This window comes from Protopterus annectens, chromosome 3.part0 (assembly GCF_019279795.1).
Source record: "Protopterus annectens isolate FY-2018-M chromosome 3.part0, PAN1.0, whole genome shotgun sequence".
In the NCBI taxonomy this organism is placed as follows: Eukaryota; Metazoa; Chordata; order Ceratodontiformes; family Protopteridae; genus Protopterus; species Protopterus annectens.
Genome location: NC_056731.1, coordinates 1363673066 through 1363695570, shown reverse-complemented (window position 1 = coordinate 1363695570; position 22505 = coordinate 1363673066). Strand labels below are relative to the sequence as shown.

The window sequence follows — 22505 nt, the reverse complement described above, 5'->3', positions numbered from 1 at the left end:
AGGTGGTAGTCCCCTAAATACAGAAAATGTAATAAGGGATCTGGGGACCCAAGCAGATAGTAATCTCTCCTTTGATAATCATATTGCCAAGATGGTTAGAAAATCCTTCTATGTGGCCCACCTAATCACAAAAGGGTTCGCATCTAGAACAAAAGAGGTTATTGTGCCTCTCCTCTCATCACTCATTAGACCCATCATAGAATACAGCGCCCCATTTGGGGTGTATCTTACAAGACACCTGCAACAGCTGGAAAGACAACAAAAGTACCTTACCAAGAGGATTACTGACCTCAAACAGATGCCCTATGCAGCCTGACTCAAGAAACTACAGCTGTACTTAAGGTTGCCACCCGCCCCGTTGTCAGCGGGATACTCACGGGTTGAGCTGTCTCATCCCGTTGCCCACTGTGGAAAGTAGTGGGACTTGAAAAGTCTAGCTTTTCAATCGCACTGAATTGCTGTGGAAAAGCTGCAATTACTTCTGGCTTTTCCATGGCAATTCAGTTACGTCACCAACCCGGACATGCAGGCAAAGCTGCTGCCTGTTAGGTCCGGGTACTGTAATTCGTGCAACAATTGGCTGCAATTCATGAAAGGGGTGGGGAATGGGGCAGGAAGAGCCCTGTAAAGATTGCGGCTGTAGGAGTGCTTTGTTTTAAGCGCTTCCACAGCCGCTAAAAAAAAAAAGAGATTTTCTTTTTCTAGCAAGCCAGCCAGTCAGACATCCATCCAGCCAGCCATTCTTCCAATCAGCCAGCCAGCCATCCATCCATTCATCTAGCCAGCCATCCATCCATTCAATCAGCCATCCATCCATCCATTCAATCAGCCAGCCATCCATCCATTCAATCAGCCAGCCATCCATCCATTCAATCAGCCAGCTATCCATTTATGCAGCCAGCCAGTCAGCCATGCATCCCTTCATGCAGCCAGCCAGCCATCTATCCATTCAGCCAGACAGCCAGCCAGCCATCCATCCATCCATTCAGTCAGTCAGTCAGTCAGTCAGTCAGCCATCTATCCATTCATCCAGCCAGCCAGCCATACATCCATGCAGGCAGCCATCCATCCAGTCATTCATCCATTCAGCTGCTACTCCCACCAACCAGCTAGCCACTCCAGCAGCCAGCCAACCAGCCACTCCAGCAGCCAGCTAGCTAGCCACTCTAGCAGCCATCCGCCGTACCCATAAACAGCATCGCCTTCACCTCTCCTGTGGTGACATCATGGTAGAGGGTGTGGCCAGTGTCATACTGGCCACACCCCCATGTCCCACTTTAGCCTGCTGAAAAGGTGGCAACCCTAGCTGTACTCTGTTGTATACTGCTTACTCAGAGGTGATCTCTGCCTGACATACAAGGTCATGTCCAACCCAGAATTGATGGACATGCTCCACCTAAAAAAAAACAAATCCGGAGAGCCACATGCTCTAGAGATATAAACCTCACCACAACGATACATAGGACATGCTGGAGGGATAGATTCCTGTCCCAGAGACTCCCCATGCTTTGGAACAGGATTCCAATATACATCAGGCACAGCTCCTCACTAACACTCTTCAAGAGAAACCTTGACGGGTGGATGGGAAACAAAAAAATGTACCCCGGGGATCACTGCAGTGGCTCTGCTGGACAGTGGCACAGGGAACTAATGGCTCTGCTGGACAGAAGCACAGGGAACTAATCTAAGGGGGTGGCAAAAGCCAACACATTCTGGCTAGGCTTATAAATGCCCTTGGGTAGATAGCCTAGTACTTACCTATGAACATATAATCAAGACAGAAAGACACAAAACACTGTTAAGTGATTTCCAGAACTAAAGGGAAAGTAAGGGTGGCTGGTTAAAAGGCAGCAAGAATTATCCAAGAGGCTAACTAGGACTGACCAAGCAAAGGCAACTTTGGACTTTGAAAAGCATTCAATCCTGTGGTGTTTAGTGAAAGCATGTAAAGATGACCAGGTGGCAGCTTCCAGTATGGACCCAGCATCCACTCCTTAGTAGAAAGCTCCAGAGGCTGCTACTGCCCTGGTAGAGTGAGGTCGAAGGCATGAAGGCAAGGACTTGCCATGCAGAAAATAAAAGAGGTAGCCTTAGAGATCCAGCTTGCAATGGTTTGCTTGGAGACTGGCTGACCCAGTTTAGAGTCCATGAAAGAAACAGCTGATCAGATTTTTGAATGGATTTTGTTTTGTCCAAATAGAATCGTAGCTGTCTGTGAATGTCAGGAGAATGTAGTATACTTTATCCCTGATTCTGTGGGTTGGGAAACAAGGTAGGTAGATTTACGGGCTGCTCTATGGCCTTAGAGATCCAGCTTGCCAGTCTCTAAGCAAACCATTGCAAGCTGGATCTCTATGGCCATCTCCTTTTGTTACTTTCTGCATGGCAAGTTCTTGCCTTCATGCCCCCAACTTCAGGCATGATTCAAGGATTAACCCCGAGGATCACCCTTGTCTTTGTGAAAAAGAAAGGAAAGAATGGCCATGAGTGCCTGAAGCTGTGAAACACTCTCAGCTAAAGTGAGGGCCAGAAGTAAGATAGTTTTCCAGGTGCAGAGTTTAAGGTTTGCTGCTGTTGCTTTTGGTTCAAAGGGAAGTATGGTAAGTTTTTCCAGCACAAAGCTGAAGTTCCAAGTAGGGGGAATGGGCTTTCTAGGTGGTCTAAAATGCAGGACCTATGTTAGGGAATAACTTGAACTCAGATCTGGACATAAATGGGGGAGTGAGAGACAAGCAAGCAGAGATGGCTGACAGGTGGGATTTGATAGAAGAATAGGCCAGACATGTATACAAGAGCTTACAGAGATGTTTCAGAATGGAAGGTACCTCAGAATTTTGGGGGTTTTGTCCATTCCTTTGGCACCAATAGGAGAATCTCTTCGATTTATCTATATAAGATTTTTGAGTGGTGGGCCCCCAGACTTATTAGAGAACCTTAATATCCCCAGATAAATGGCACCTGTAAAGAATTACAACCCTATCATCCACACAGTTAGGTTTAGGCATGACAGGATAGGGGTGAATCAGTAACCCTTTCTATTGTGTGATGAGTTACATTTGGTGTGGCACTTTGTAATACTTGCCACTGGCTATTAGAAAAAGAAGAATGGAACCAATACTGTATTGGTCTAAAGGGAATCACTAGCAAGAGTTTTGTTTTTTATTTTTAGATTTTTAGAAGAACTCTTGGAACAAGTGGTAGTGAAGGGAATCTGTAGAGGAACTTCCTTGTCCACTGAAAAGTGAAAGCATTTGTCCTCCAAGCTGAGGGACAAGGGTCCCTAGTGTAAAATAGTAGAGGCATTTCTTGGTGTCTGAAACAAACAGATCTATCTGAGGAGTCCTCAGATGGTGAAGTTTGCCCTGGAAAACCTGTCTGCTTAGGGTCCATTCGTGAGGGTCCTCCAAGGACCTATTTAAAGAGACTGTCAACATATTGTCCTGTGATAGGATGTATGTGGCTGAGAGCGACATGTTTTTCTGGGTGGCAAGATCCCAGGCTTTCTGTGGCAATCTGCACAATTTGTAAGATCTGGTCCTTCATTGCTTTCATGTACCACATTATTGTTGTTTTGTCTGTAAACACTCATAGGGTACCTGGTTTCTAGAGAAGTGAAAAGACCTGAAGAGCCTGGATAACAGCCCTCATTTTCCTTCATGTTGATGTGTTCCTTTAGTAGCTCTGTTTTTCATCTGCCCTGTACTTGCTGGGTGCCCATCCAGGGTTCCCATGCCTTGTCTGAAGCATCTGTGCGTGTATTTTCTGAACTGGGGCTGAAGGAGAGAAGGGAAGCCCTGTGTTGATTTTCATCTGATTCTTCCAACATAAAAGTTCTCATCTGAGAAGACATAAAAAAGGGAATCTGTGTGTCCCGAGGGTGACAGTGCTGAGACCAAACTGTTTTCAGGTACTATTGGATTTTTCTCATATAGAATCTGGCTAGGGAAAGCATTGGGGTAGTAGCTGCTATGAACCTCAGAGCCCTTAGGATCACCCTGGCTGAGCACTGGCTGAGGGAGACAATGTTGTGAAAGTAATTTGCAAGGCTCTGTACCTTCTGTTGAAGTAAGCCTGCATTCTTTTTATGTCCAGCCTGCAACCCAGGAAAAATCAGCTCCTGAGATAGCTACAAAAAAATCCTCCCTGTAGCCAACTGTGAACTCCAACTAAAGATAGGCAGAGGAGGGTGAACTGGAAGTGGTGTAGGAGAATTTGTGATGAAGTAACTTGGATTAACAGGTCATCTAAGTAGAGAAAAACCTGAATTCCGTCGGATCAGTAGAAGGCAATCACTGGTGCCAAACACTTTGAGAAAACTCCTGGGGCTAGAAAGCCCAAAAGGCAAAGCAGTAAACTGGTAGTGAGATGACCAAAATCTAAGGAATCATGCAAGGGGTCCAAATTGTTATATGCAGGTAAGCATCTTTTAGATCTAGGGATGTTAAAAAAGCCTTGGGTGTAATAGAAGGTAGCAGATTGTGCAGTGAGACCATTTTGAAAGCTAGAACTTTTCAGTAAGGGTTGCCACTGCCTTTTTTTCCTTGGCACTAGGAAAAGTCTCGAGTAAAAACCCTTTCTCCCAGCACCAGCTCTATTGGGCCTTGTGCCTGTAATTAGTGTAAAATGGGTGGAAGTGGATGAATGTGATTGTGTGAAGGCAGGGGTATGCCATTTAGAGGAGGAATCTGTATCCAAGACATAGTGTAACTATATTTTATGATAAACAGCACACATTGGTCTGTGGTAATCTTTTCCTAGGTGGAGAAAGACTGGGTCAGCCTTTTTGAGAGGGCAGGGTACAGCTGGGGATCAGGGGGAAAAACAGGTTATCACAGACATTTATTCCAAAAAGGAGGTCTCTCAGACAAGGCATCCCTCTGTAGGTTATCTGAGAATATCTTTTTGGGAGCCTTCCCTTGTTTCTGGCTAGACCTAGGGTCCCTTCTGGCAAAAGAGGTAGGTTCGATTGGATAATTCCTCTGGTACCTAGTTACAGAGGTTAACAGATGATGTCTGCAGTCCCTTCATGGTTTTACCCTGCTCTTGAAGGGTTTTGAAACAGGTTGTGGCTTGGGGGCCAAACAAGAGATTCTTGTCTAAAGGGGAATCCACTATTTTTGTTTTCAGGTCCTCAGGAATAGGCCGACTACATAACCATGCACACCTTTGAACTACACAGCCTGTAGCAGCTGCTCTGAAAGTGGCCTCTGCAGCATCATAACTACATTTAATGCTGTGTCAGGCCACTTGTATAGTCTGATTAAGTAAGGATAACATTTGTTGTTTAGGATTAGTATTTTTCGTTGTATTCTGCAAATTCACCACTACCATAAAGAATTTATTTTGCAAATTCCCCACTACCATAAAGAATTTATTTATTTGACATTTGTTTACTGGGAATGTCTGAATGGGCTAGGAGCCCTTTCTCAGCAGAGGTCTAAGAAGAAAAGCTCCTGTATATTCAACAAATTTGAAACAAATATTAACATCATAATAAAGATATGTAATACAATAACAAAAAAATCAATACATACAGAAATCGTGTATACAAAATAAAAAATATTAAAAAAATCAGTTGTAACAACACTATATATACACATTGTATAGTATCAAATAATAGTGTGACATGGACATAAGCAAGAACATTGACATGTCTGACACGATCATATTAGCCAGTTGTAGTCTCAAGGAGAAAAGCACAGTATATATGTTACTATTGAGTACAGTGGTGTGTGCAGAGTTTGAACACAAATATATAAACCACTGAGACTGGATATCAAATACTTGGTTATCCGGGTTTTGTAATTAACAGGCATGAATGCCAAAGGAGAGGCGATATAAACTTTTTTACCCCACCTATCAATAGCTCTGCTATTCCCGTTATTAAGGCTGGGCCACTGGCATTGTGAAGGAGTTTAGAAGGCTTATCGGGTGAGATGGAAACCGCCACACAATTTTTAAACAAAAACTTAAAATAATTAAAGACTTTACAAAATGTGAATGGCCTTTTGGGAGCTAGAGGTTGTGAATCAGAAGCAGAAGTGCAATGAAAAGCATAAAAAAAGTCTCAAGAACAGGAGGTACAGGGGAATGGGTTGCAGTATCCATTTCCAAAAGACTGAAGTATCTTTTATGCGCCCCTGAGATCTGTCTAGAATCCCACTCAAAATGCTCTGTCATAGTTAAGAGTCGCTCTCCAAAAGAAGCTAATTCTACTGGAGAATCAGGTGAAATGCAGTTCTCATCATCCAAAGGACTTGGCCAGGAGAGTACATTTAGGAGGAGTAGGCCAGAAAATGGTCAGAATCAGAAGCCTTCTCATCTTCAGAGGAAGATCATAGGATCATAGGTTAGTACTAAGCTAAATGCCTTTGCGAGTCATTTTAAGCCTAGCCATTTATCCCTTGTGAGACTCAAACCCTGCACCTTGTGTTTGTGAGGCAAACACCTTAACCATTAGGCCACCCTCCCAACCAAATGAATCCAAAGAAATACTTTGAGGGTGGGGAACTGAGAGAAAGGACGAGGCTTCATAGCTAAAATGACCTTAAACAAGCCTTGAGAGAAGTCCAACCATTCCTTCTCCTTAGAAGAGGAAGGAGGTGGTTAAGGGGGAAGCAACATGTTTAGTTTTCTGACACTTCTTTTTGGTGGGATGTCTGGCTGTACTAAATGTGGTGGCTCAGTTTCTTGATGTATCTCAATTAGTTTTACCCAAAATCTCTTCCCTAACTAGGATTTGAGATATGCCCTCTGATAAGATGATTCTCAGTTCTCCTCTGTATGCAGAATCCTCAGCTGTCAAGGCCTCAGATGCCATGCTGGCATCGAGCAGGGTCTCGGTAGAGGGCATCTGAGGAGGAAGCGGATGTACTGTGGGTTCACAAATCTCAGTGGGTACATCAAAGTCAAAAAGGGATGACTGAGTCAATGGCCAAAGCTTTTTAAGCTTTTTCTTAGGTGGTGGAGGTACATCCAGGGATACGGAATCCACCATCTTGGGCCAAGTGTTTGAGATGATGGATGTCCAAGAAAGTGTTAAGCAAGAACAAATATGACCACAAGGTCTTAGGTACACAGGACTAATAGATGGAGCAAGCTTTGTAGCCATGTTCTCCTTGTAAGTAAAAAAAAAAAAAAAAAAAGACACTAGGTATGCAAGTCTTTGTACTGGATTTGCCTACCACACTTCCACTTACCCTCCTAGCTGACATCTAATACCAGAGAGAAAAGCACTTAAGAAAAAATAAAGGAAGGTTCCCCAATGAGGCACTTAAGAGTATACAAAGCAACGGTACCAATGACCAAACAACAATTAGTTGGATGGATACACAACCTGCATTCAGGCTGGTAGTAAAATAGTCTGATAAAGTACAGACATACCTCCACTTATATACCCCTATGCTTGCGGGCTGTCACATGTTGGATGTACGCTACATGTCGGGTATAGGATACTGGGAAGGTAATGTTTTGGTACCAGGCAGGACAACAGCGGTGATAATCCAAGTGTTAGGAATACTGTAACAATGACATCAGTCAGGACATGGTGCTTGGATTGGAATGGGACTGCTACTAAAAACTTGTAGGAATACCATCCTTTGTAAAGTGAGAACGCCTACGGGTCTTGGGATACTGCATAGATGAATATCCAAAGTCAATATACAACTTATGTTCTACCCTAAACACTTTTGTGTACCCTCTCATTTTCCATTTCTTGATTATGTCAAAATCGAACTAAGGCATGCAAGGTCCCAACTCCTACAAGGTTAATTTTTTATGTATGTATTTATTTATTTATATTTGTTGACCAGGAGTGTCCGACTGGACGTAGGTCCATTTTCAGCGGAGGCCCTGGGAGAAAAGCTCCAGAGGTGCTAACATTTTTATTATATAATAAGTTGCACCAGTGTTAAGAAATCAACTTCTTTCCTAAAGTTAAAGATAGCTTTTTTTTAGGCCTCAAGTGACTTACCCAGAATTAGTGAATAGTAAAGAATGATATGAAGAAAGATATAATGTGTGCAGTTTCTGGCTAAAATCCACTACTGACCCTGACTCACTATGAATGGATAATTAAAAGGAATGAAGTTGTCTGTAACAGCAGCTTTTTTTTTAAATATTGCAGTGGGTGAAGAAGAAGAAAGTGATATCAGATACAGCATATCAGTTTTAGGAGGATTTCACTGGAAGTAAAGATCCCAGAATTCCACTGGCTTCTCTGTAATGCATTCATTGTACACCTGCATGGTAAAGGGTAAGAGTTATGAATAGGATGCAGTGAAGGTTATACCATCCTGTTACTGGATACATGCTTTTGGCACTATCTTCCATATCTTAATGACTATACACTCATTATACAACCCTATAAGCTTTCAGCTAAACTTGCATCTTTAAAAGGCTACCCTAGTACAAAGCAGGGTTTGAGCCTTTTTTTGAAATTGTAGGGAAAGTGCTTTAATTTCCTTATTACACTTCATAAAATGGATATATCCATTATAAAATCATAAAAAGCACACATTTATAAATACACTGCAAGGTAAAATTCCTTGATGATCTAAATTTATATATAGAGAAGCTTGGAAATGCATTACCTGTAAAACCAAATGTCTGTGAGCTGAATTTTCCAAAGACAAGTCTTCATTATCCAGATGTTCTCTGAACTGAGAGAGATACTCATTCTGACGACTTATATCCGTGGCTAATATTAGGGAGCCTAACTGTCTCTCCATTTCTTGCCTACAATAAGTATAAAAAGTGTATTTTAAGATTAAAAAAAGTAATTTAAGTTGCAAAGATACAAATGTATATTTATTTTTTGTGTTAGCAGTACAGTTAAACTGTCAGACATGATAAGGTAAGTGCTATTATACAATACTGTAAGGTTCCCATCATAGTAATGGAAGTTTTAACATCTTCTGAACATCTTAGTACTGGGTTGTAAACGCTTGAGTAAGCAGCCAGTCCCAGACATGTTTTTCCACAGGCAATGGTGAGATAAAGCTCTGAAGCCATGACTGGCTTCAGGCAGAATTTATGCAAGTAGGGCCAGTCTTGGGTATAATGGAGCCTTAGGCAAGGGACTCCATGGCAGCCCCTATGCTGCCTAAGTGCCCTCCATGCATTTCATCCAAGTGTCTTCCTTTCTTGTTCTTCCCTCCATCCTGGCCTACTCTCAGCAGCCACGTAGAATACTTCTTTCTTGATTTTTCATTTTCCACACACAGTCTTTTTCCTCTATCCCTGCAACACATCCTAACTAGGCAAAATACGATGTAATAAGCGTGGAAGAAATAAAATAATTAAGGATGGAGTCCAGGATTCCAGAAGCTATAGGGTTCTAGATGCTCTGACATTATTTCCTCTTGTGAAAGGGGTGTGGGTCCCAATATGTGATGGTGGTCTGATGCAATGGAAGCATCTGGAGGAAAAATTTGCTTTTGAGTGGGTCTCATGTGCAACACCCTTTTCATAAACTGTTTGATCACAAAAAAGATGAAAGATGGGGATCCACAGGCAGACAAGCTGATATGGCCACAAAATGCACTTTGATAGAAGCATATGACAAATCATCTCTAAGTAGCTTACATAAATATTTCAAAACCAGAGGGGTTGAAACCCATTCAAGTCCTCTTATTGACTAGGCACCACCTAGAAAAGCTCTTCCACTTGAAATTATAAGATTTATTGGTTTTCTTGCCTCCTTAAATACCTGCTGCACATCCTCATTGAACAAGTGCCTAAAAGGTATCAAAACAGAATTATCTAAGCTGTCACTTGCAATTGCTCTAAGATGGGGTGTACCAGTTGTCCCTGATGCTGAGTGAGCAGATCCAGTTTGTGAGGAAGCATGTGGCAACTGCCCTTGGCCACTTCCATTAAAAGGGAGAACCAACTTTGCCTGGGCCAAAAGGGCTTACCACAATGAACACTGGTAATTCTTTCCAAATCATCAGTAGTAGCTCAGAATCATTGAAAAGGCTGGAAATGCATACAGGAACATTCCTGACCATGTGAATGATGCAGCATCTGGTTCCAAGCATGGCTACAAGAATGGCTTGAAAATATATATTTTTTTCAGTTGTTTTAAAAGGAGGCAAATAGATCTACTTGAGGTGTTCTCCACATCTAGATCAAGTCCTGGAAGACCTCTACATGGAGCTTCCATTCATTTGGGTCTGTCCAGGATCTGTTTAATCTGTTTTCTACCATGTTTTGCTCTGATGGAACATATGAGGTCTGAAGAGGCAGAGAATGCTGTAGATCCAGCTCCCTGGCCATCACTAAAGAGGGTGTGACCTTGTACTCTTCCGCCACTTGTTCAGGTACCATATCACAGCAGTGCTGTCTGTGGCCACTAGAAGAGGACCTGGAGTCCATAATGGGTGAAGAACTTTTAAGGCATGAATCACTGGCAACATCCCTCTTATGTTCAACCGCTTTGGCATTGAGAACCCCACAAGTCTTGCACTTTAACTCCCATGGACTCCTAGCACCTGGAAACAGAATCTGCACAAATCAGCAAGTCATCTAAACAAGGAAAATGTTGATGCTTGGGGTACTGCAATAGGCAACCACTGGGGCCAGGCACTTTGTAAACACTCAAGGTACAGTAGATGGCCCAAATGGTAATGCATAAAACTAATAATGTAAGCCAGACTCAGCAAATCCCAAATATTCCCTGAAACTGGGAGTAACAGGAATATGATAAGTGTCACGGAGACGTAAAGTCACCATGAGACAGTGGCCTGGATACAAAGCTAGGGCCGACTGTAAGGTGAACATTTTGAATTTCAGAGCTTTTGCAAAGGTGTTTAGAAAGGACAAACACAGGATGGGTCTCCAGGCGTGCTCATTTTTTTGGTATCAAAAAGATTATGGAGTAAAATCCTTTACCTTTGTACATCACAGGCACTGGTTTTATGACCCTTGCTTCTACCATGTGATGGAATACGTAAGGAAACAGCTCTGTCTGGCCTGGTGGGTTTGGGAGAATTTTCCTGAAAGGGGGAGAAGCTACTATCTACTGTTAAGTGTATCCTCTCTGAATTATTCTCAGAACCTATTTGTCTGAGGCTATCTGCGGCCAGGCTGCAGGGTGGAGACAGAGCCTATGAGAATGAGGAAGAAAAGAATGGCAGGGGGGTACAGGTGTTCTGTGACTTGGCATAGTCATTTCTTTTTAATGGGGTTGACCTTTTTCAGAAAGGAACCCCTCTTCTTTGGCTTTGAATAATTATCCTCCTGCCATTTCCTTTTGGATTCCTGACTTGTTGGTTTGGCTGGGATCATTGTTTGCTCTGCCCCTTGAAGGAAGGCCCCCTTGTTTGGGGAGAACTTGGCTTGATGTGACATCCTAGATACCCCATTAATTTGCCTCTATCATCCCACGGTTTGAAAATCTATCTAACAGGGGGGCCAAAACACCAATTCAGAACTTAAGATGCATTCTGGCTTTTAAATCATTAGAGAAGGTTTGCCTATGTAACAAGCAAGCCATCTTAAATCAACAGAAGAAGCATCATTTTTTGAGACTATCTGCACATTCAAGCACAACTCTCAAAGCATGTTTCAAAACCTGAGTCAAATTAGAGTTTCACTCATTAAGACTTTTGCTTGGCAGTTAAGGATGCAACAAAATCATGCACACTGTACTCACACAGTAAAATACATTTTGACATACAGCCTTGATAATTTAGCATTCTAAAGGCTAAATTATTAGAAAGAAATCCTTTTTTCCTGAAGATCTAACCATTTTCCCTCATTATCAGGGAAGATGGAACTTTATTTGAGCAGGCAACTAGGGAAACTGCAGCTGGGTCAGAAGTCTAATCAGAAAAGAACTGTCATATCCAAGTAGATCCTATATTTTTTCTGAGCCTTTTAGGAACTGCTGGAATAGATACCGGTGTCCTGCAGGCAGCTTTATAAATATCTTCCAAGGCTGATAAGAGAGGGCTGACAGCCACAGAATTGGGCATCTCATCCTCTATAAGGTCATATACCCTTGCTTAGACCTGGGGTAGTTCCCAACTGCTCCCAAGCAAAAACATCATTAAATCTAGCAGTCATCTGAGGAAACATGAACACTTGTTTGGACTTGGGCTCAGGTTCACCTTACGAAGAATAAGAGTGACTGGACTGTGTGTCAGTTAGGAAATCACTATTACCCTCATTAGAGTCCTCATTATTCTCTGAAACAACAGAAAGATTTCCATCCAAACTAGCACTAGAGCCATGGATGGGAACAGAACCTAGAAGAATTAAGTGTCTGCAGAACACTCTTAGCCAAGGAAACACAGCAGCCTTATAAATAGCTATAATCCGATTATCAGCTATATGATGAAGTTTGTTTCTTTTGTGTGTGAACATTACTACTAGATAAAATATTTGCAGACAGAGTATTACATTTGGCAAGCAATTTCCTACCCCAGACTACTTCTGCACCTAAAGGGTTTTGGTTCTCCCATACCTGTACCAGGTACTGGAGGTTGGAGCAGACCCAGAAGATGTGTCTAACCTCTATTCCATATTGGCCAACAAAGCTACAGTAGAAGGAGACAGGGGAAAAATTAAGAGGTCTGCAGGCTAAGCAGTGGCCCCAGCAGAATTACTGACCATAGATTGAGGTATATTTTTATTTTCTTTTTCCTTCTTGGGTGCAACTACATTTGACAACTACTAGAGCGAAGATCCATCATGTCAAAAGAGAGAACAAAATCCATAATAATAAACTGACAGTACTGGATAATGTATGACAATAAGCACTTAAAAATGTCTAGTAATAAGTATGTCCACACACAACTAAACAAAAAACAGTCTGAAATGTGTTCAGAATTGTTTTAAAAATGACAAAGGTTAAAGAACAGTACACAAAGTCTAAACACCAAAGCAACCAATATGCCAAACCAGTGTAAAACATTAGCTCCATCCACATTAAACTGCCATAAAGATTAATAGCAATTTAAACTACATTTTTTGTCAGAGTAAAATCTCAAGAAATTTAATTTGCAGGAAAAACTGATGCTAAAACACAAACAGCAGAGTCATACATATAATAAATATTGTATAAATGCCGAAAAAATCCAAGTGCTACAATATTTTTTTGTGAAAAAATGAAAAAAAAAAAAAGCAGAGTAACCAAAAGTAAAGACATACCTCCAGTGTCTAACAACAAACATACACACTGCACTTCTGAGAAAACAGTAAAAACAAACATTTGCCAAAATAAAAGCCACATAAGCACTGCTACAAGGACAAATTCCCACAGGAATTACTGTAAACATTGACAGAAATAAAAAAAATAGAAGGATAAGTAAGTTGTTTCCAAGGCTTAATGTCAAAAGCTGACAAAACAGTAGTTCTCAACATGAGAAGACAAATGTGTTTAAGGATTCAAAAACTTATGTGGGAATACTGCCACCCCACTGCCCCACTGAAAAGAAAGATATTGACCCCTGGTCTTACACTGGGGCGAAGGGAAAAGAACAAGTGGCCACAATCATGTATTTCAAACTGTTGCTGCTATACGTATGCACAGCATGCCTTCTCATCCATGACCTCAAAAGACAGTCATATTCTGTATACTGTTCTGATGTTAAACTGGGATAAAATAAAGCACATGTGGCCAGGGTAATATATTTTAACTCGCTGCTCTAAGACATACATACACAACATAAAATACAAGAAAGTCACAAAATTATGTAAATACGACAAAAAGGCCAGTAAAAAAATATAAAATTCACCAGCTTGTACATTATTAACAAGAACGTCTCAAGTCTCTAGCGCTTCGCCAAGAAATGCCTTCTAGGAGTACATCAGCAAGGAAAAAACAGTGCCATTTTATACAAACATTAACTACCAGTTATAAAACACTTAACTAATTAATATCTAAAACATAAATACTGTATTTCTATTATATTTAGAAAACAATTATATCAAAAGTTTCCATGAACATTCAGTATTAAGTCCACAACGACTTAAGTATTGTATTTAAAAATATAAATACTTTTTTTATATAACAATTGATGTTTATTCTTAAACTCAGAGTTGCCAACTCCCCAATTAACTTGTTCTAGGATGCTGGCTTGCAGAGTCTGGATTGCTATTGTGAAACAACTTAAAATGCATGGCAACAGGACTAGCAACTTTTTCCATTTTTATGTCTCTAATGTGCTCCTGCAGTCTCAATTTAAAACTTCTCTTAGTTTCACCTATATAAAAGAGACTGTAGGAGCATCTGAAACCATAAACAACATTAGATGCTACACAAGTAAAATGTCCTTTAGGACTTAAGAGAACACCATTGATATAACTAAAAACATTAACAGCATATTTACATACTGAGCATCTAGTACAACCACTAGTGCCCAGTATACCTACAGTGCTGCACAACTTATGCACTGGCTTAACAAATGTACTGTGTACAATAATGTCCTGTATGTTTCTACCTCTTGTGTACAAAAATATAGGGCATCTGCATAATGTCTCACAAAATACTTTAAATTTAAATAAAAATGACCAAAAATGCTTGATTATCTTAACTTGTTCATGAGAAAAAATACTGTAAGAAATAACTATATACATTTGCCTGACTTCTAACTTATCTTGTCTAGTATTACTGCCACTATATCTTCTTTAGTGTTTCATAACAGACATACTAGCTGCTGACACATTATTTTGTACCAATAAATTATTTTTTAGTTTAACCAGTGCCTTCTGGAAGTTTTTCATGAAATAACCCCTTCTCAAGAATATATTTACAGAAGTACACATTTCCTTGTAAAATTCCTTTTCATCAGTACATAGTCCATAGAGATTGATGGCAAGTGGTTCTAGATTACTTTTGTCAAACTTTCGATGAATTTTAGTTTTAATTTCCCCCCCCCACTACACCTGTTAAATCAATATCCAGAAAACTTATAGTTTGGCCCTGTTGAACTCCATCAAATTTTATTTGAAACCTATTTACATCCAAATCTTTAACAAAGGCAGTTAAATTAGTCAACTCGCCCTTACACAAAAACACTAGGTCATCTATAAATCTATAATAGGAAACAACATAAGTTCTAAAAAAAAATATGTCTATATAAATATTCCTCCACCTCATAAAGGCCCATAAAAAGATTAGCATAGGCAAGTGCAAATGATGCACCCATGGCAGTGCCTATTTTCTGAACATAAACATCTTCACAAAAACAAAAATAATTAGTAAGACAAACTTCTATCAGTTCTAACACATAACTACTTAGTGGACTGTCTCCTAAGAAAAACTTAGTAACTTCTAAACCATGTTGTTGTATAGAAGTGTATAGACTTTTAAAATTTAAATTGAGACTGCAGGAGCACATTAGAGACATAAAAATGGAAAAAGTTGCTAGTCCTTTTGCCATGCATTTTAAGTTGTTTCACAATAGCAATACAAACTCTCAGCATGCCAGCATCCTAGAACAAGTTAATTGGGGTGTTGGCAACTCTGAATTTATGAATAAACATAATTTGTTATATAAAGAAAGTATTTATATTTTAAAATACAGTAAGTCCTCGTGGACTTAATACTGAATGTTCATGGAAACTTTTGATATAATTGTTTTCTAAATATAATAGAAATACAGTATTTATGTTTTAGATAATGTGATTTACAATTGATAGTTAATGTTTATATAAAATGGCACTGATGTACTCCTAGAAGGCATTTCTTGCAGAAGTGCTAGAGACTTGAGACGTTCTTGTTAATAAAGTGGAACCTGGTGAATTTTATATTTTTTTACTGGCCTTTTTTTGTCATATTTTCATACATACACAACATGCTTCCTTACCCCCCACCCCAAAAATGTAGTCTCCCATATATACATCACATGAACCTCAGGGACACTACTGCACCACAGTCACCAAAGTAAGATGGCTCCCAGTCTCCTACAGAGTTGAGCTACTGCTAGGGTCTCTTCAAACTACTTAAACCAGGAGGATGCCATACCCACCTCTCACTGCCAAACTCCATAATAAAATCACCATCTTTAACAATTAATTTCTCACTCAAAACCCCCAAACTGTACTGCAATGTACCAACCACTACCACTCTATTTTTGCTCCCAAACTGGTAATCTCTCCTCCTTCACCTAAATGAAATCTCTTCTTTTACCACTTTTGGAGCACAACTCAAAAAGACACCACCATCAAAAATCTGACGTGCTTTTCCACTGCACACACCACTAATTCTCCTTACCACCTACATCACTTCTATTTAATCCTCTTTTCTCACCTGCTACTTACTTCCCATATTTATTACTAAAATTATTCCACATTTGTTTTTCTACTGTGTTAATAATGTTTGCTCCTTGTTCCAATTGTCTGCAGTATTCTCTACCTTCTGTGATTACTCCAGGTTTGTGAATTAGTTATGTTTCATTCTTTTGTGAATTTCTACACTCAGGCTGCATCTGTAAATGGTCTATTGTGATCAGTGTACTACTCCAGTAAACTAAACTACAAATAAATAAAATTATGCTTGATTCAATTGTGAGGAAAATGAATAATAATAATAATTACAGTAATCCATCCCAACTTGTTGCTTCTAGAAAGTATTATGATACTAGACAAGGTATAGCAAGCTTGTTTCCATCACTAATGTTTCATTGTGAGGATAAAGAAAAAATGACCACACCACTCACAGCAATCCCCACACAAGCAATTGTGATCTTTTGTGCACACCCCTGAGCATAACCTTTTTTAGACTAGGTGGGGCCCTGGGCAAAAGGTGAAGATAGAGCCCTCCTACAAAACTTGTGTCAAAATCACCTCACATAGCTGGGTTCATTCTTGGGGCTGCTAGGTCCCTAAAAGCTCTGCATGACTAGACATAATGTAATGCATTTTATGTCTTTTTTTAAAGACTAAACACTTAAGTGTTCTTTTTACTGCTAGCCAGAAGTACTCTGACTATATTTATCTTCTGTGCACACCTCAGAGCATGGATGGTGAAATGAAGCAGGGTGTCTTTTTGGGTAGTATTAAGAAGACACACTATGTGTATATGCCTGACAGCAGCTATTTATGTGCCCCCCCCATATTGTGTGTTACCACTGATACAGTTAAGTGCTTTTTTCCAGTCATGCCTTTATATACATACTGACACTACCCCTGATAAGCCAGGTCTATCTCAAGACACAAACACACATATACACTTGCACACATTACATCCTTGTCCAAAGGCAATTTGAAGAAATGTCAGTTCACCTCTGGTATGTCTTTGGGTTGTGCAGGAAACCAGAGCACACGGATAAAGCCCACACAGAGAAGGGAAGGACATGCAGAGTCCATATAAAGGAAATCATAAACCAAGAACCTAATTCAGGAGACCAGCTGTTGTGAAACAGCAATGATACTGCACACTACTGTGTAAATAACGACTTGCATTCACACACAACATGCCCAGACAAAACACAGCCATTTACTGTGTACAATGCTGATGTGCGAATGTGTCAGAAAGTGACAAATTATAGCTCAACTGTTACTGTTATATGCACGACCATACATAAACATACATAAGCCATCTCAATGCTCATTTTACACTGATTTTAGCAAATACAATATTACAGAAAAACAAGCTGCCACTTTATTGTACAAATTACATAACATTCTTGTGCATACTTTGTGCATGCTGCACATTATTTCTCTTGTGGTTGGTCTGCTTCAGATAGCTTGGTCAATACATGAATTATTAACATCTTAACATCATTAATCATTATAACATCAGGTACCCCCCACTACCACACAACACAAGGTTTCTCTTCACAGTTCCAAAACTGAATTTTAATTTATATTCTTACATTTTCATATAAATCTTCTCACTTGTGTGTGCACCCTTATCCCTATTTTTTACTTTTCCTTACTTATTCTAATACTGTCTTGCCCTTTTACCTCATATATGAACACAATGTGCTTTTCCCCTCCTCTGTTTCTCTTGAGTCTAGGTGAACATGACCTTTGTTTCTTGTAGCTCTCCTCCTAATTCAGCATATGAAACAACTACCTGCTTCCACACCAAACATTTTCTCTTCTGGTACTTGCCACCTCGTTTAATTAGGAGCTTTCTTTCCTGCTCCATTACTGAACACATCAGTGTCCTTAATTCCATTCCTCTTGGCATTTCTTGTTATTGCCTTTTTCAATACAAGTCCAAGTGATGCAATAAAGTCTTCATTCTGTTTATAGTCTGTTCTTGCCCTCTTATAATTAAATAATCTTCCTTTTTTACCTGGGTTAGTTTCATTAACACATATTGTACCTCTTTCTCAGAATTTCCTTACTCTAGTACATCCCATGAAAATATGTCTTCAATTCCCCGCTTGATTTTGCATACTCCTCCAGCAACGGTTCTCTACTTCTGGGTACAGCTTATTTAGTTTATTTAAGATATAAAATATTTATATAAACATTTCCACCCAAATATCTGAAATTTCTTTGCTTTGGTTACTTTTCTAGGGAACACACACACACTGCTAATATTTCTGCAAGTATGTTACCTTAAGAGCCCATTCACGCAAATTTTCTTGCTATCTTCCCCTCTGCTTCCCTTATAAGTTTATATAATCTGCTTACTAGCTTTTCTCTTCTTGCTTCTTCTGTTTCTGCTTCTATTAATAATTGCACAAGCTGATGTCTTATCAAATATAGTCTGTTTTTCTCTTTTTCGTACTACTTGTAAATTTTTGTTCTCTCCTGTAAAACATCGTCTAAGCTATATTGCCTTTTAAAATCATCCCACTGCATTTATTTTTTCTCTCTAATTTATTTGCTTGCATTAGATGAATTATTTTTACTTATTTAACCAGTTACTCAGTACTGAAACATTTAAACAGCTGACAAAATTTACCCATCCCTATTGGTTTCAACTCAAAGTCCCATTTATTTGCAGACTGCATCTCTATGTTTGCTCCACTGTGCCCTTTAACATTTCCCATGCTGAGTACCTGTTTTGTTCCTGGTGTAGTCTCACTCTCACATTTTGCAGGGATCCTACCCCCCCCCCCCCCAAAGTTTGCTCAGTTGGCATTATCTCTTTCCAATTTGTGACATAATTGTGATCCTGTAGTAAAATACAGGGCTTTTAATTGGACAGCCCTATAGTAGTCTTCTAGGTCAGGGGTTGTTAAACCTCCTTCCTCCAAAGGATTCACAGTCTGTTCCCATCCAACTTTCAGCTTATGCCCTCCCACGTGTATCAAGAGACCTCCCTTTTTTTGGACATCCACTCTTCTTGCTTTGGCCCAATCAAGAAAGCCTGTCCCACATATATCATTATGGGGACTATAAACAATTGTAATACTTATTTGTTTATTTATTTACCTCCTGTATTTCTAGGTTAATATTAACCTTGACTGTATCCCACTGTTTTAGCTTTTGTGTCATTTTCCTTCTTAGTTCATTCCATGTGACCTTTTGGGAGTTTCTGGATTCCTTTGCTATTCAAACCACAAAGTACTTCATCTGGTAAAGCCCCCATATGAGTGGATGCTGCTGAATAATCTGCTGGGACGGTATGTAGCTGACACGGGTTTTTGACTTTGTCCTGATTTATTTTGTATCCTGAAATATTACTAAATACCCTAGCACTATAAAAAAGTCTCTCTAAGTCACCTTCTGGATTAGTTAGAAGTAAGACAATGTCATCTGCAAAAACAGCTAATTTATATTCCCTTTCCCTCCTCTGTGTTTTCCAACCCTTTATTCCTGATTGTCTTATTTTGTTCACCAGCGGTTCTAAACAAAGAGCGAACAGAAGGGGAAGAGCAGGCATGCCCATATTGGTCTTCATGTACTATACAGGATAACAGTTTGGGTATCCTTTTGGCCAGAAAAAATGCAAACATCACGGTTTAGTGTTGATACTGAGTGATATTAGCACAGGTTACTGGGGCCTTTCCCCCCCTTTTGTTAAAACTGTAATGAATGAAGTCCTCAATGAGTCTGAAACCTGCTTCTTTTCTATTTTACTTGAAAATCCAATGCCATATTTCAATTACTGTCTCTTTTCCCTATTTCCATACTTCTACTGGAAGGCCGTCCCGACCCCAGTGACATTTCCAGCGACTGTGCTTCAGTATGATTTTCCATTTCAAGCCTGGTGATTGGCTGCATTAAGCCCTCCCTATCTCCCCCTCCCACTCCAATAACTGCATCATGTTCATGACTGAAATTAATTCATGGTACTGTTTTTTAACACCTTTATTGAATTATCACTTAAGACGTAGGCAAACCATATAAAGATATTCCCAGCTGCAAACATTATACATCACATGTATTCTTTTGTATAATCATCAATCCAACATTAATCAATTCTTGCCTTCCCAGAAACCTCATTCTTCCTCCTCCAAAACATTATTCTGCAAATATTGTTTCTACATTTTCACATTTTCTATGTATTTTGCTCCCACCCTTTTCTAAATTTACCACTACCAGTCCTTTTATCTCTGTTATAATATTCAATACTTCAAACGCAGTTGGCTCAGACTTGGATTTCCATTTTCTAGTAATTGCTTTTTTGGCAGCCACCCAAAATTAAACCTAACAAGGAGTTACTATGTCTAGGCAATTCAGATCCTATATTCCAGCTCAAAAATAATTTACTAAGTTATACTCATTTTCTCACCCAATATTTTCAGAGTACACTGTAGGGAATTTTTAAGTCTGCCAACTCATTATATACCCAAAATAAAAAAGTTATGTACTCACCATAACATTCCATCTGTGTAGTTAATTTTCATTCTTCAACTGTTGGGTCTCAATCTGACCCTCGGATTCAACTTGTTCGCTTCTTCCAGATCACAGAATTCTTGAAATTCTGAGCTCCTCCCTTTACTCACAATGCCCCACCAACCGAACATACCTCAGCTCTAGATTGCTGCCCACATGACTAACAGAGCAGTGGAAAATAAAAGAATGGAAACTGGAGCTCAAACAAGGAACAGATGTTCTTCTAATACTCTTAAATCTCTCCAGAGTAGAATAAGTAAGGGGGGGTAGATAAGTGGGAAACAGAGGAAGAATGACAATAGACAACACAGATGGAACATTATGATGATACATAAAACTTTTTAATTTGATGTTGTCCATTTTCATGCATTCCTCAACTGTTGGGACAGAGTCCCCAGCTACCTATATCACAAGAGGACTATTCTGGAGAAAAGCCATTAGCCCAAGTTGCAGCTGCACAAATATCATTCAAGGAAGTTCTGGACAAAACTGCTGATTAAGTTGTCAAAGACCTGGTATGGTGGGGTCTGGGTGGTTTTGGCAAAGGTAAGCCCACTTTTTGATATACAATCAGTTAAACATTTGGCCAGAGTAAGTTTAGATACTAGTTTGCCTGGTTTTGAATCAGTAAAGGAAACAAACAATTGACTGGACTTTCTTAGATCCTTAGTTCTGTGAAGGTATAAATGTATGTCTGTGCACAGCTAACAATTTTCTTTGAAAATTTTGGAAAGAACACTGGAAGATTAATGATCTGATTAATAATGGACTCAGAAACCACTTTTGGTAAAAAGGAAGGATTGGTCCCATACAGAATTCTACCCTGTCATTGTGAACAACTAAATATGGGTGCTTAGAGGACAATGCTTGAAGTTCTGACACTCTTCTGGCAGATACAATAGCAACTAAGAAAACAGTTTTACAGGTCAAAAATTTTAGATCAGATTTAGCCGAAGGTTCAATTGGGGGGGGGGGGTTGAGGCAAGGCCTGAAGTACAATGTTTAAATCCCAAACTAAAAAGGTTCCTCCTAGAAAGGCTTTGCAAAGTTTAGAGGAAGCCAAGGTAGAAATATTTACTCCCAGATGAAAGTTAAAAATGGCTAACTGTACTCTGGTTGAGGAACCAGCACCTTCACTGAAAATTGTGGCTAAAAAATCAAGGACATTTGAAATTGGTGCTGAAAAGGGATCTAAGCATTTGCTTAGGGAGCAAAGAACAAATCTTTTCCATTTACTCTTGTAAATCTTTCTGGTGGAAGTTTTATAGAAGATAATAAAAATGTGACAGACAATAGAGGAGAGCCTGGGCTGCCTAGTAATCTACAGAAATGGAGAAACTATGCGGTCAGTCTGAGGTCTGTCAAATCTGTCAGATGAGACAAGAGGTCTAGAATTGGATCCAGAATCCATGGTGGATGTAGAAGATGAGGCCAGAAGAAGGGAAAATAAATCTGACGAGGCCTGTAAGGGACAATGATGATAACCATGCTCTTCAACTGAGATGCTTTCTGTAAAAATGTGGAATGAAGTTTAATGTGGGATAAGCATAAAGGAGACTGGGGGGCCAAGCATGATGTATAGCATCTCTCTGTCACCCTCGGTGGGGGGATCAGGGCAAAGAACCTGCTACATTTGTTGTTGAGGAGAGAGGTAAATAGACTGCAGCATGGTTGGCCCCATTGATGGAATATACTCTCCACCATGTTGATATTAATACACCATTCGTGAGGCTTCTGAAGGGACTTGCTTAACA

The 22505-nt window shown here is 39.7% G+C and overlaps 1 protein-coding gene across 1 annotated transcript in view; it reads right to left on the bottom strand.

The window, feature by feature from the left end:
- Positions 1-22505, bottom strand: part of PDE7A (phosphodiesterase 7A) — a 1297734-nt gene that overhangs the window by 481789 nt on the left and 793440 nt on the right. Inside the window, exon 8 of the mRNA XM_044065847.1 lies at positions 8592-8736. Within this exon, the coding sequence (XP_043921782.1) occupies positions 8592-8736 (145 nt within the window). The remainder of the gene's footprint in view (positions 1-8591; positions 8737-22505) is intronic.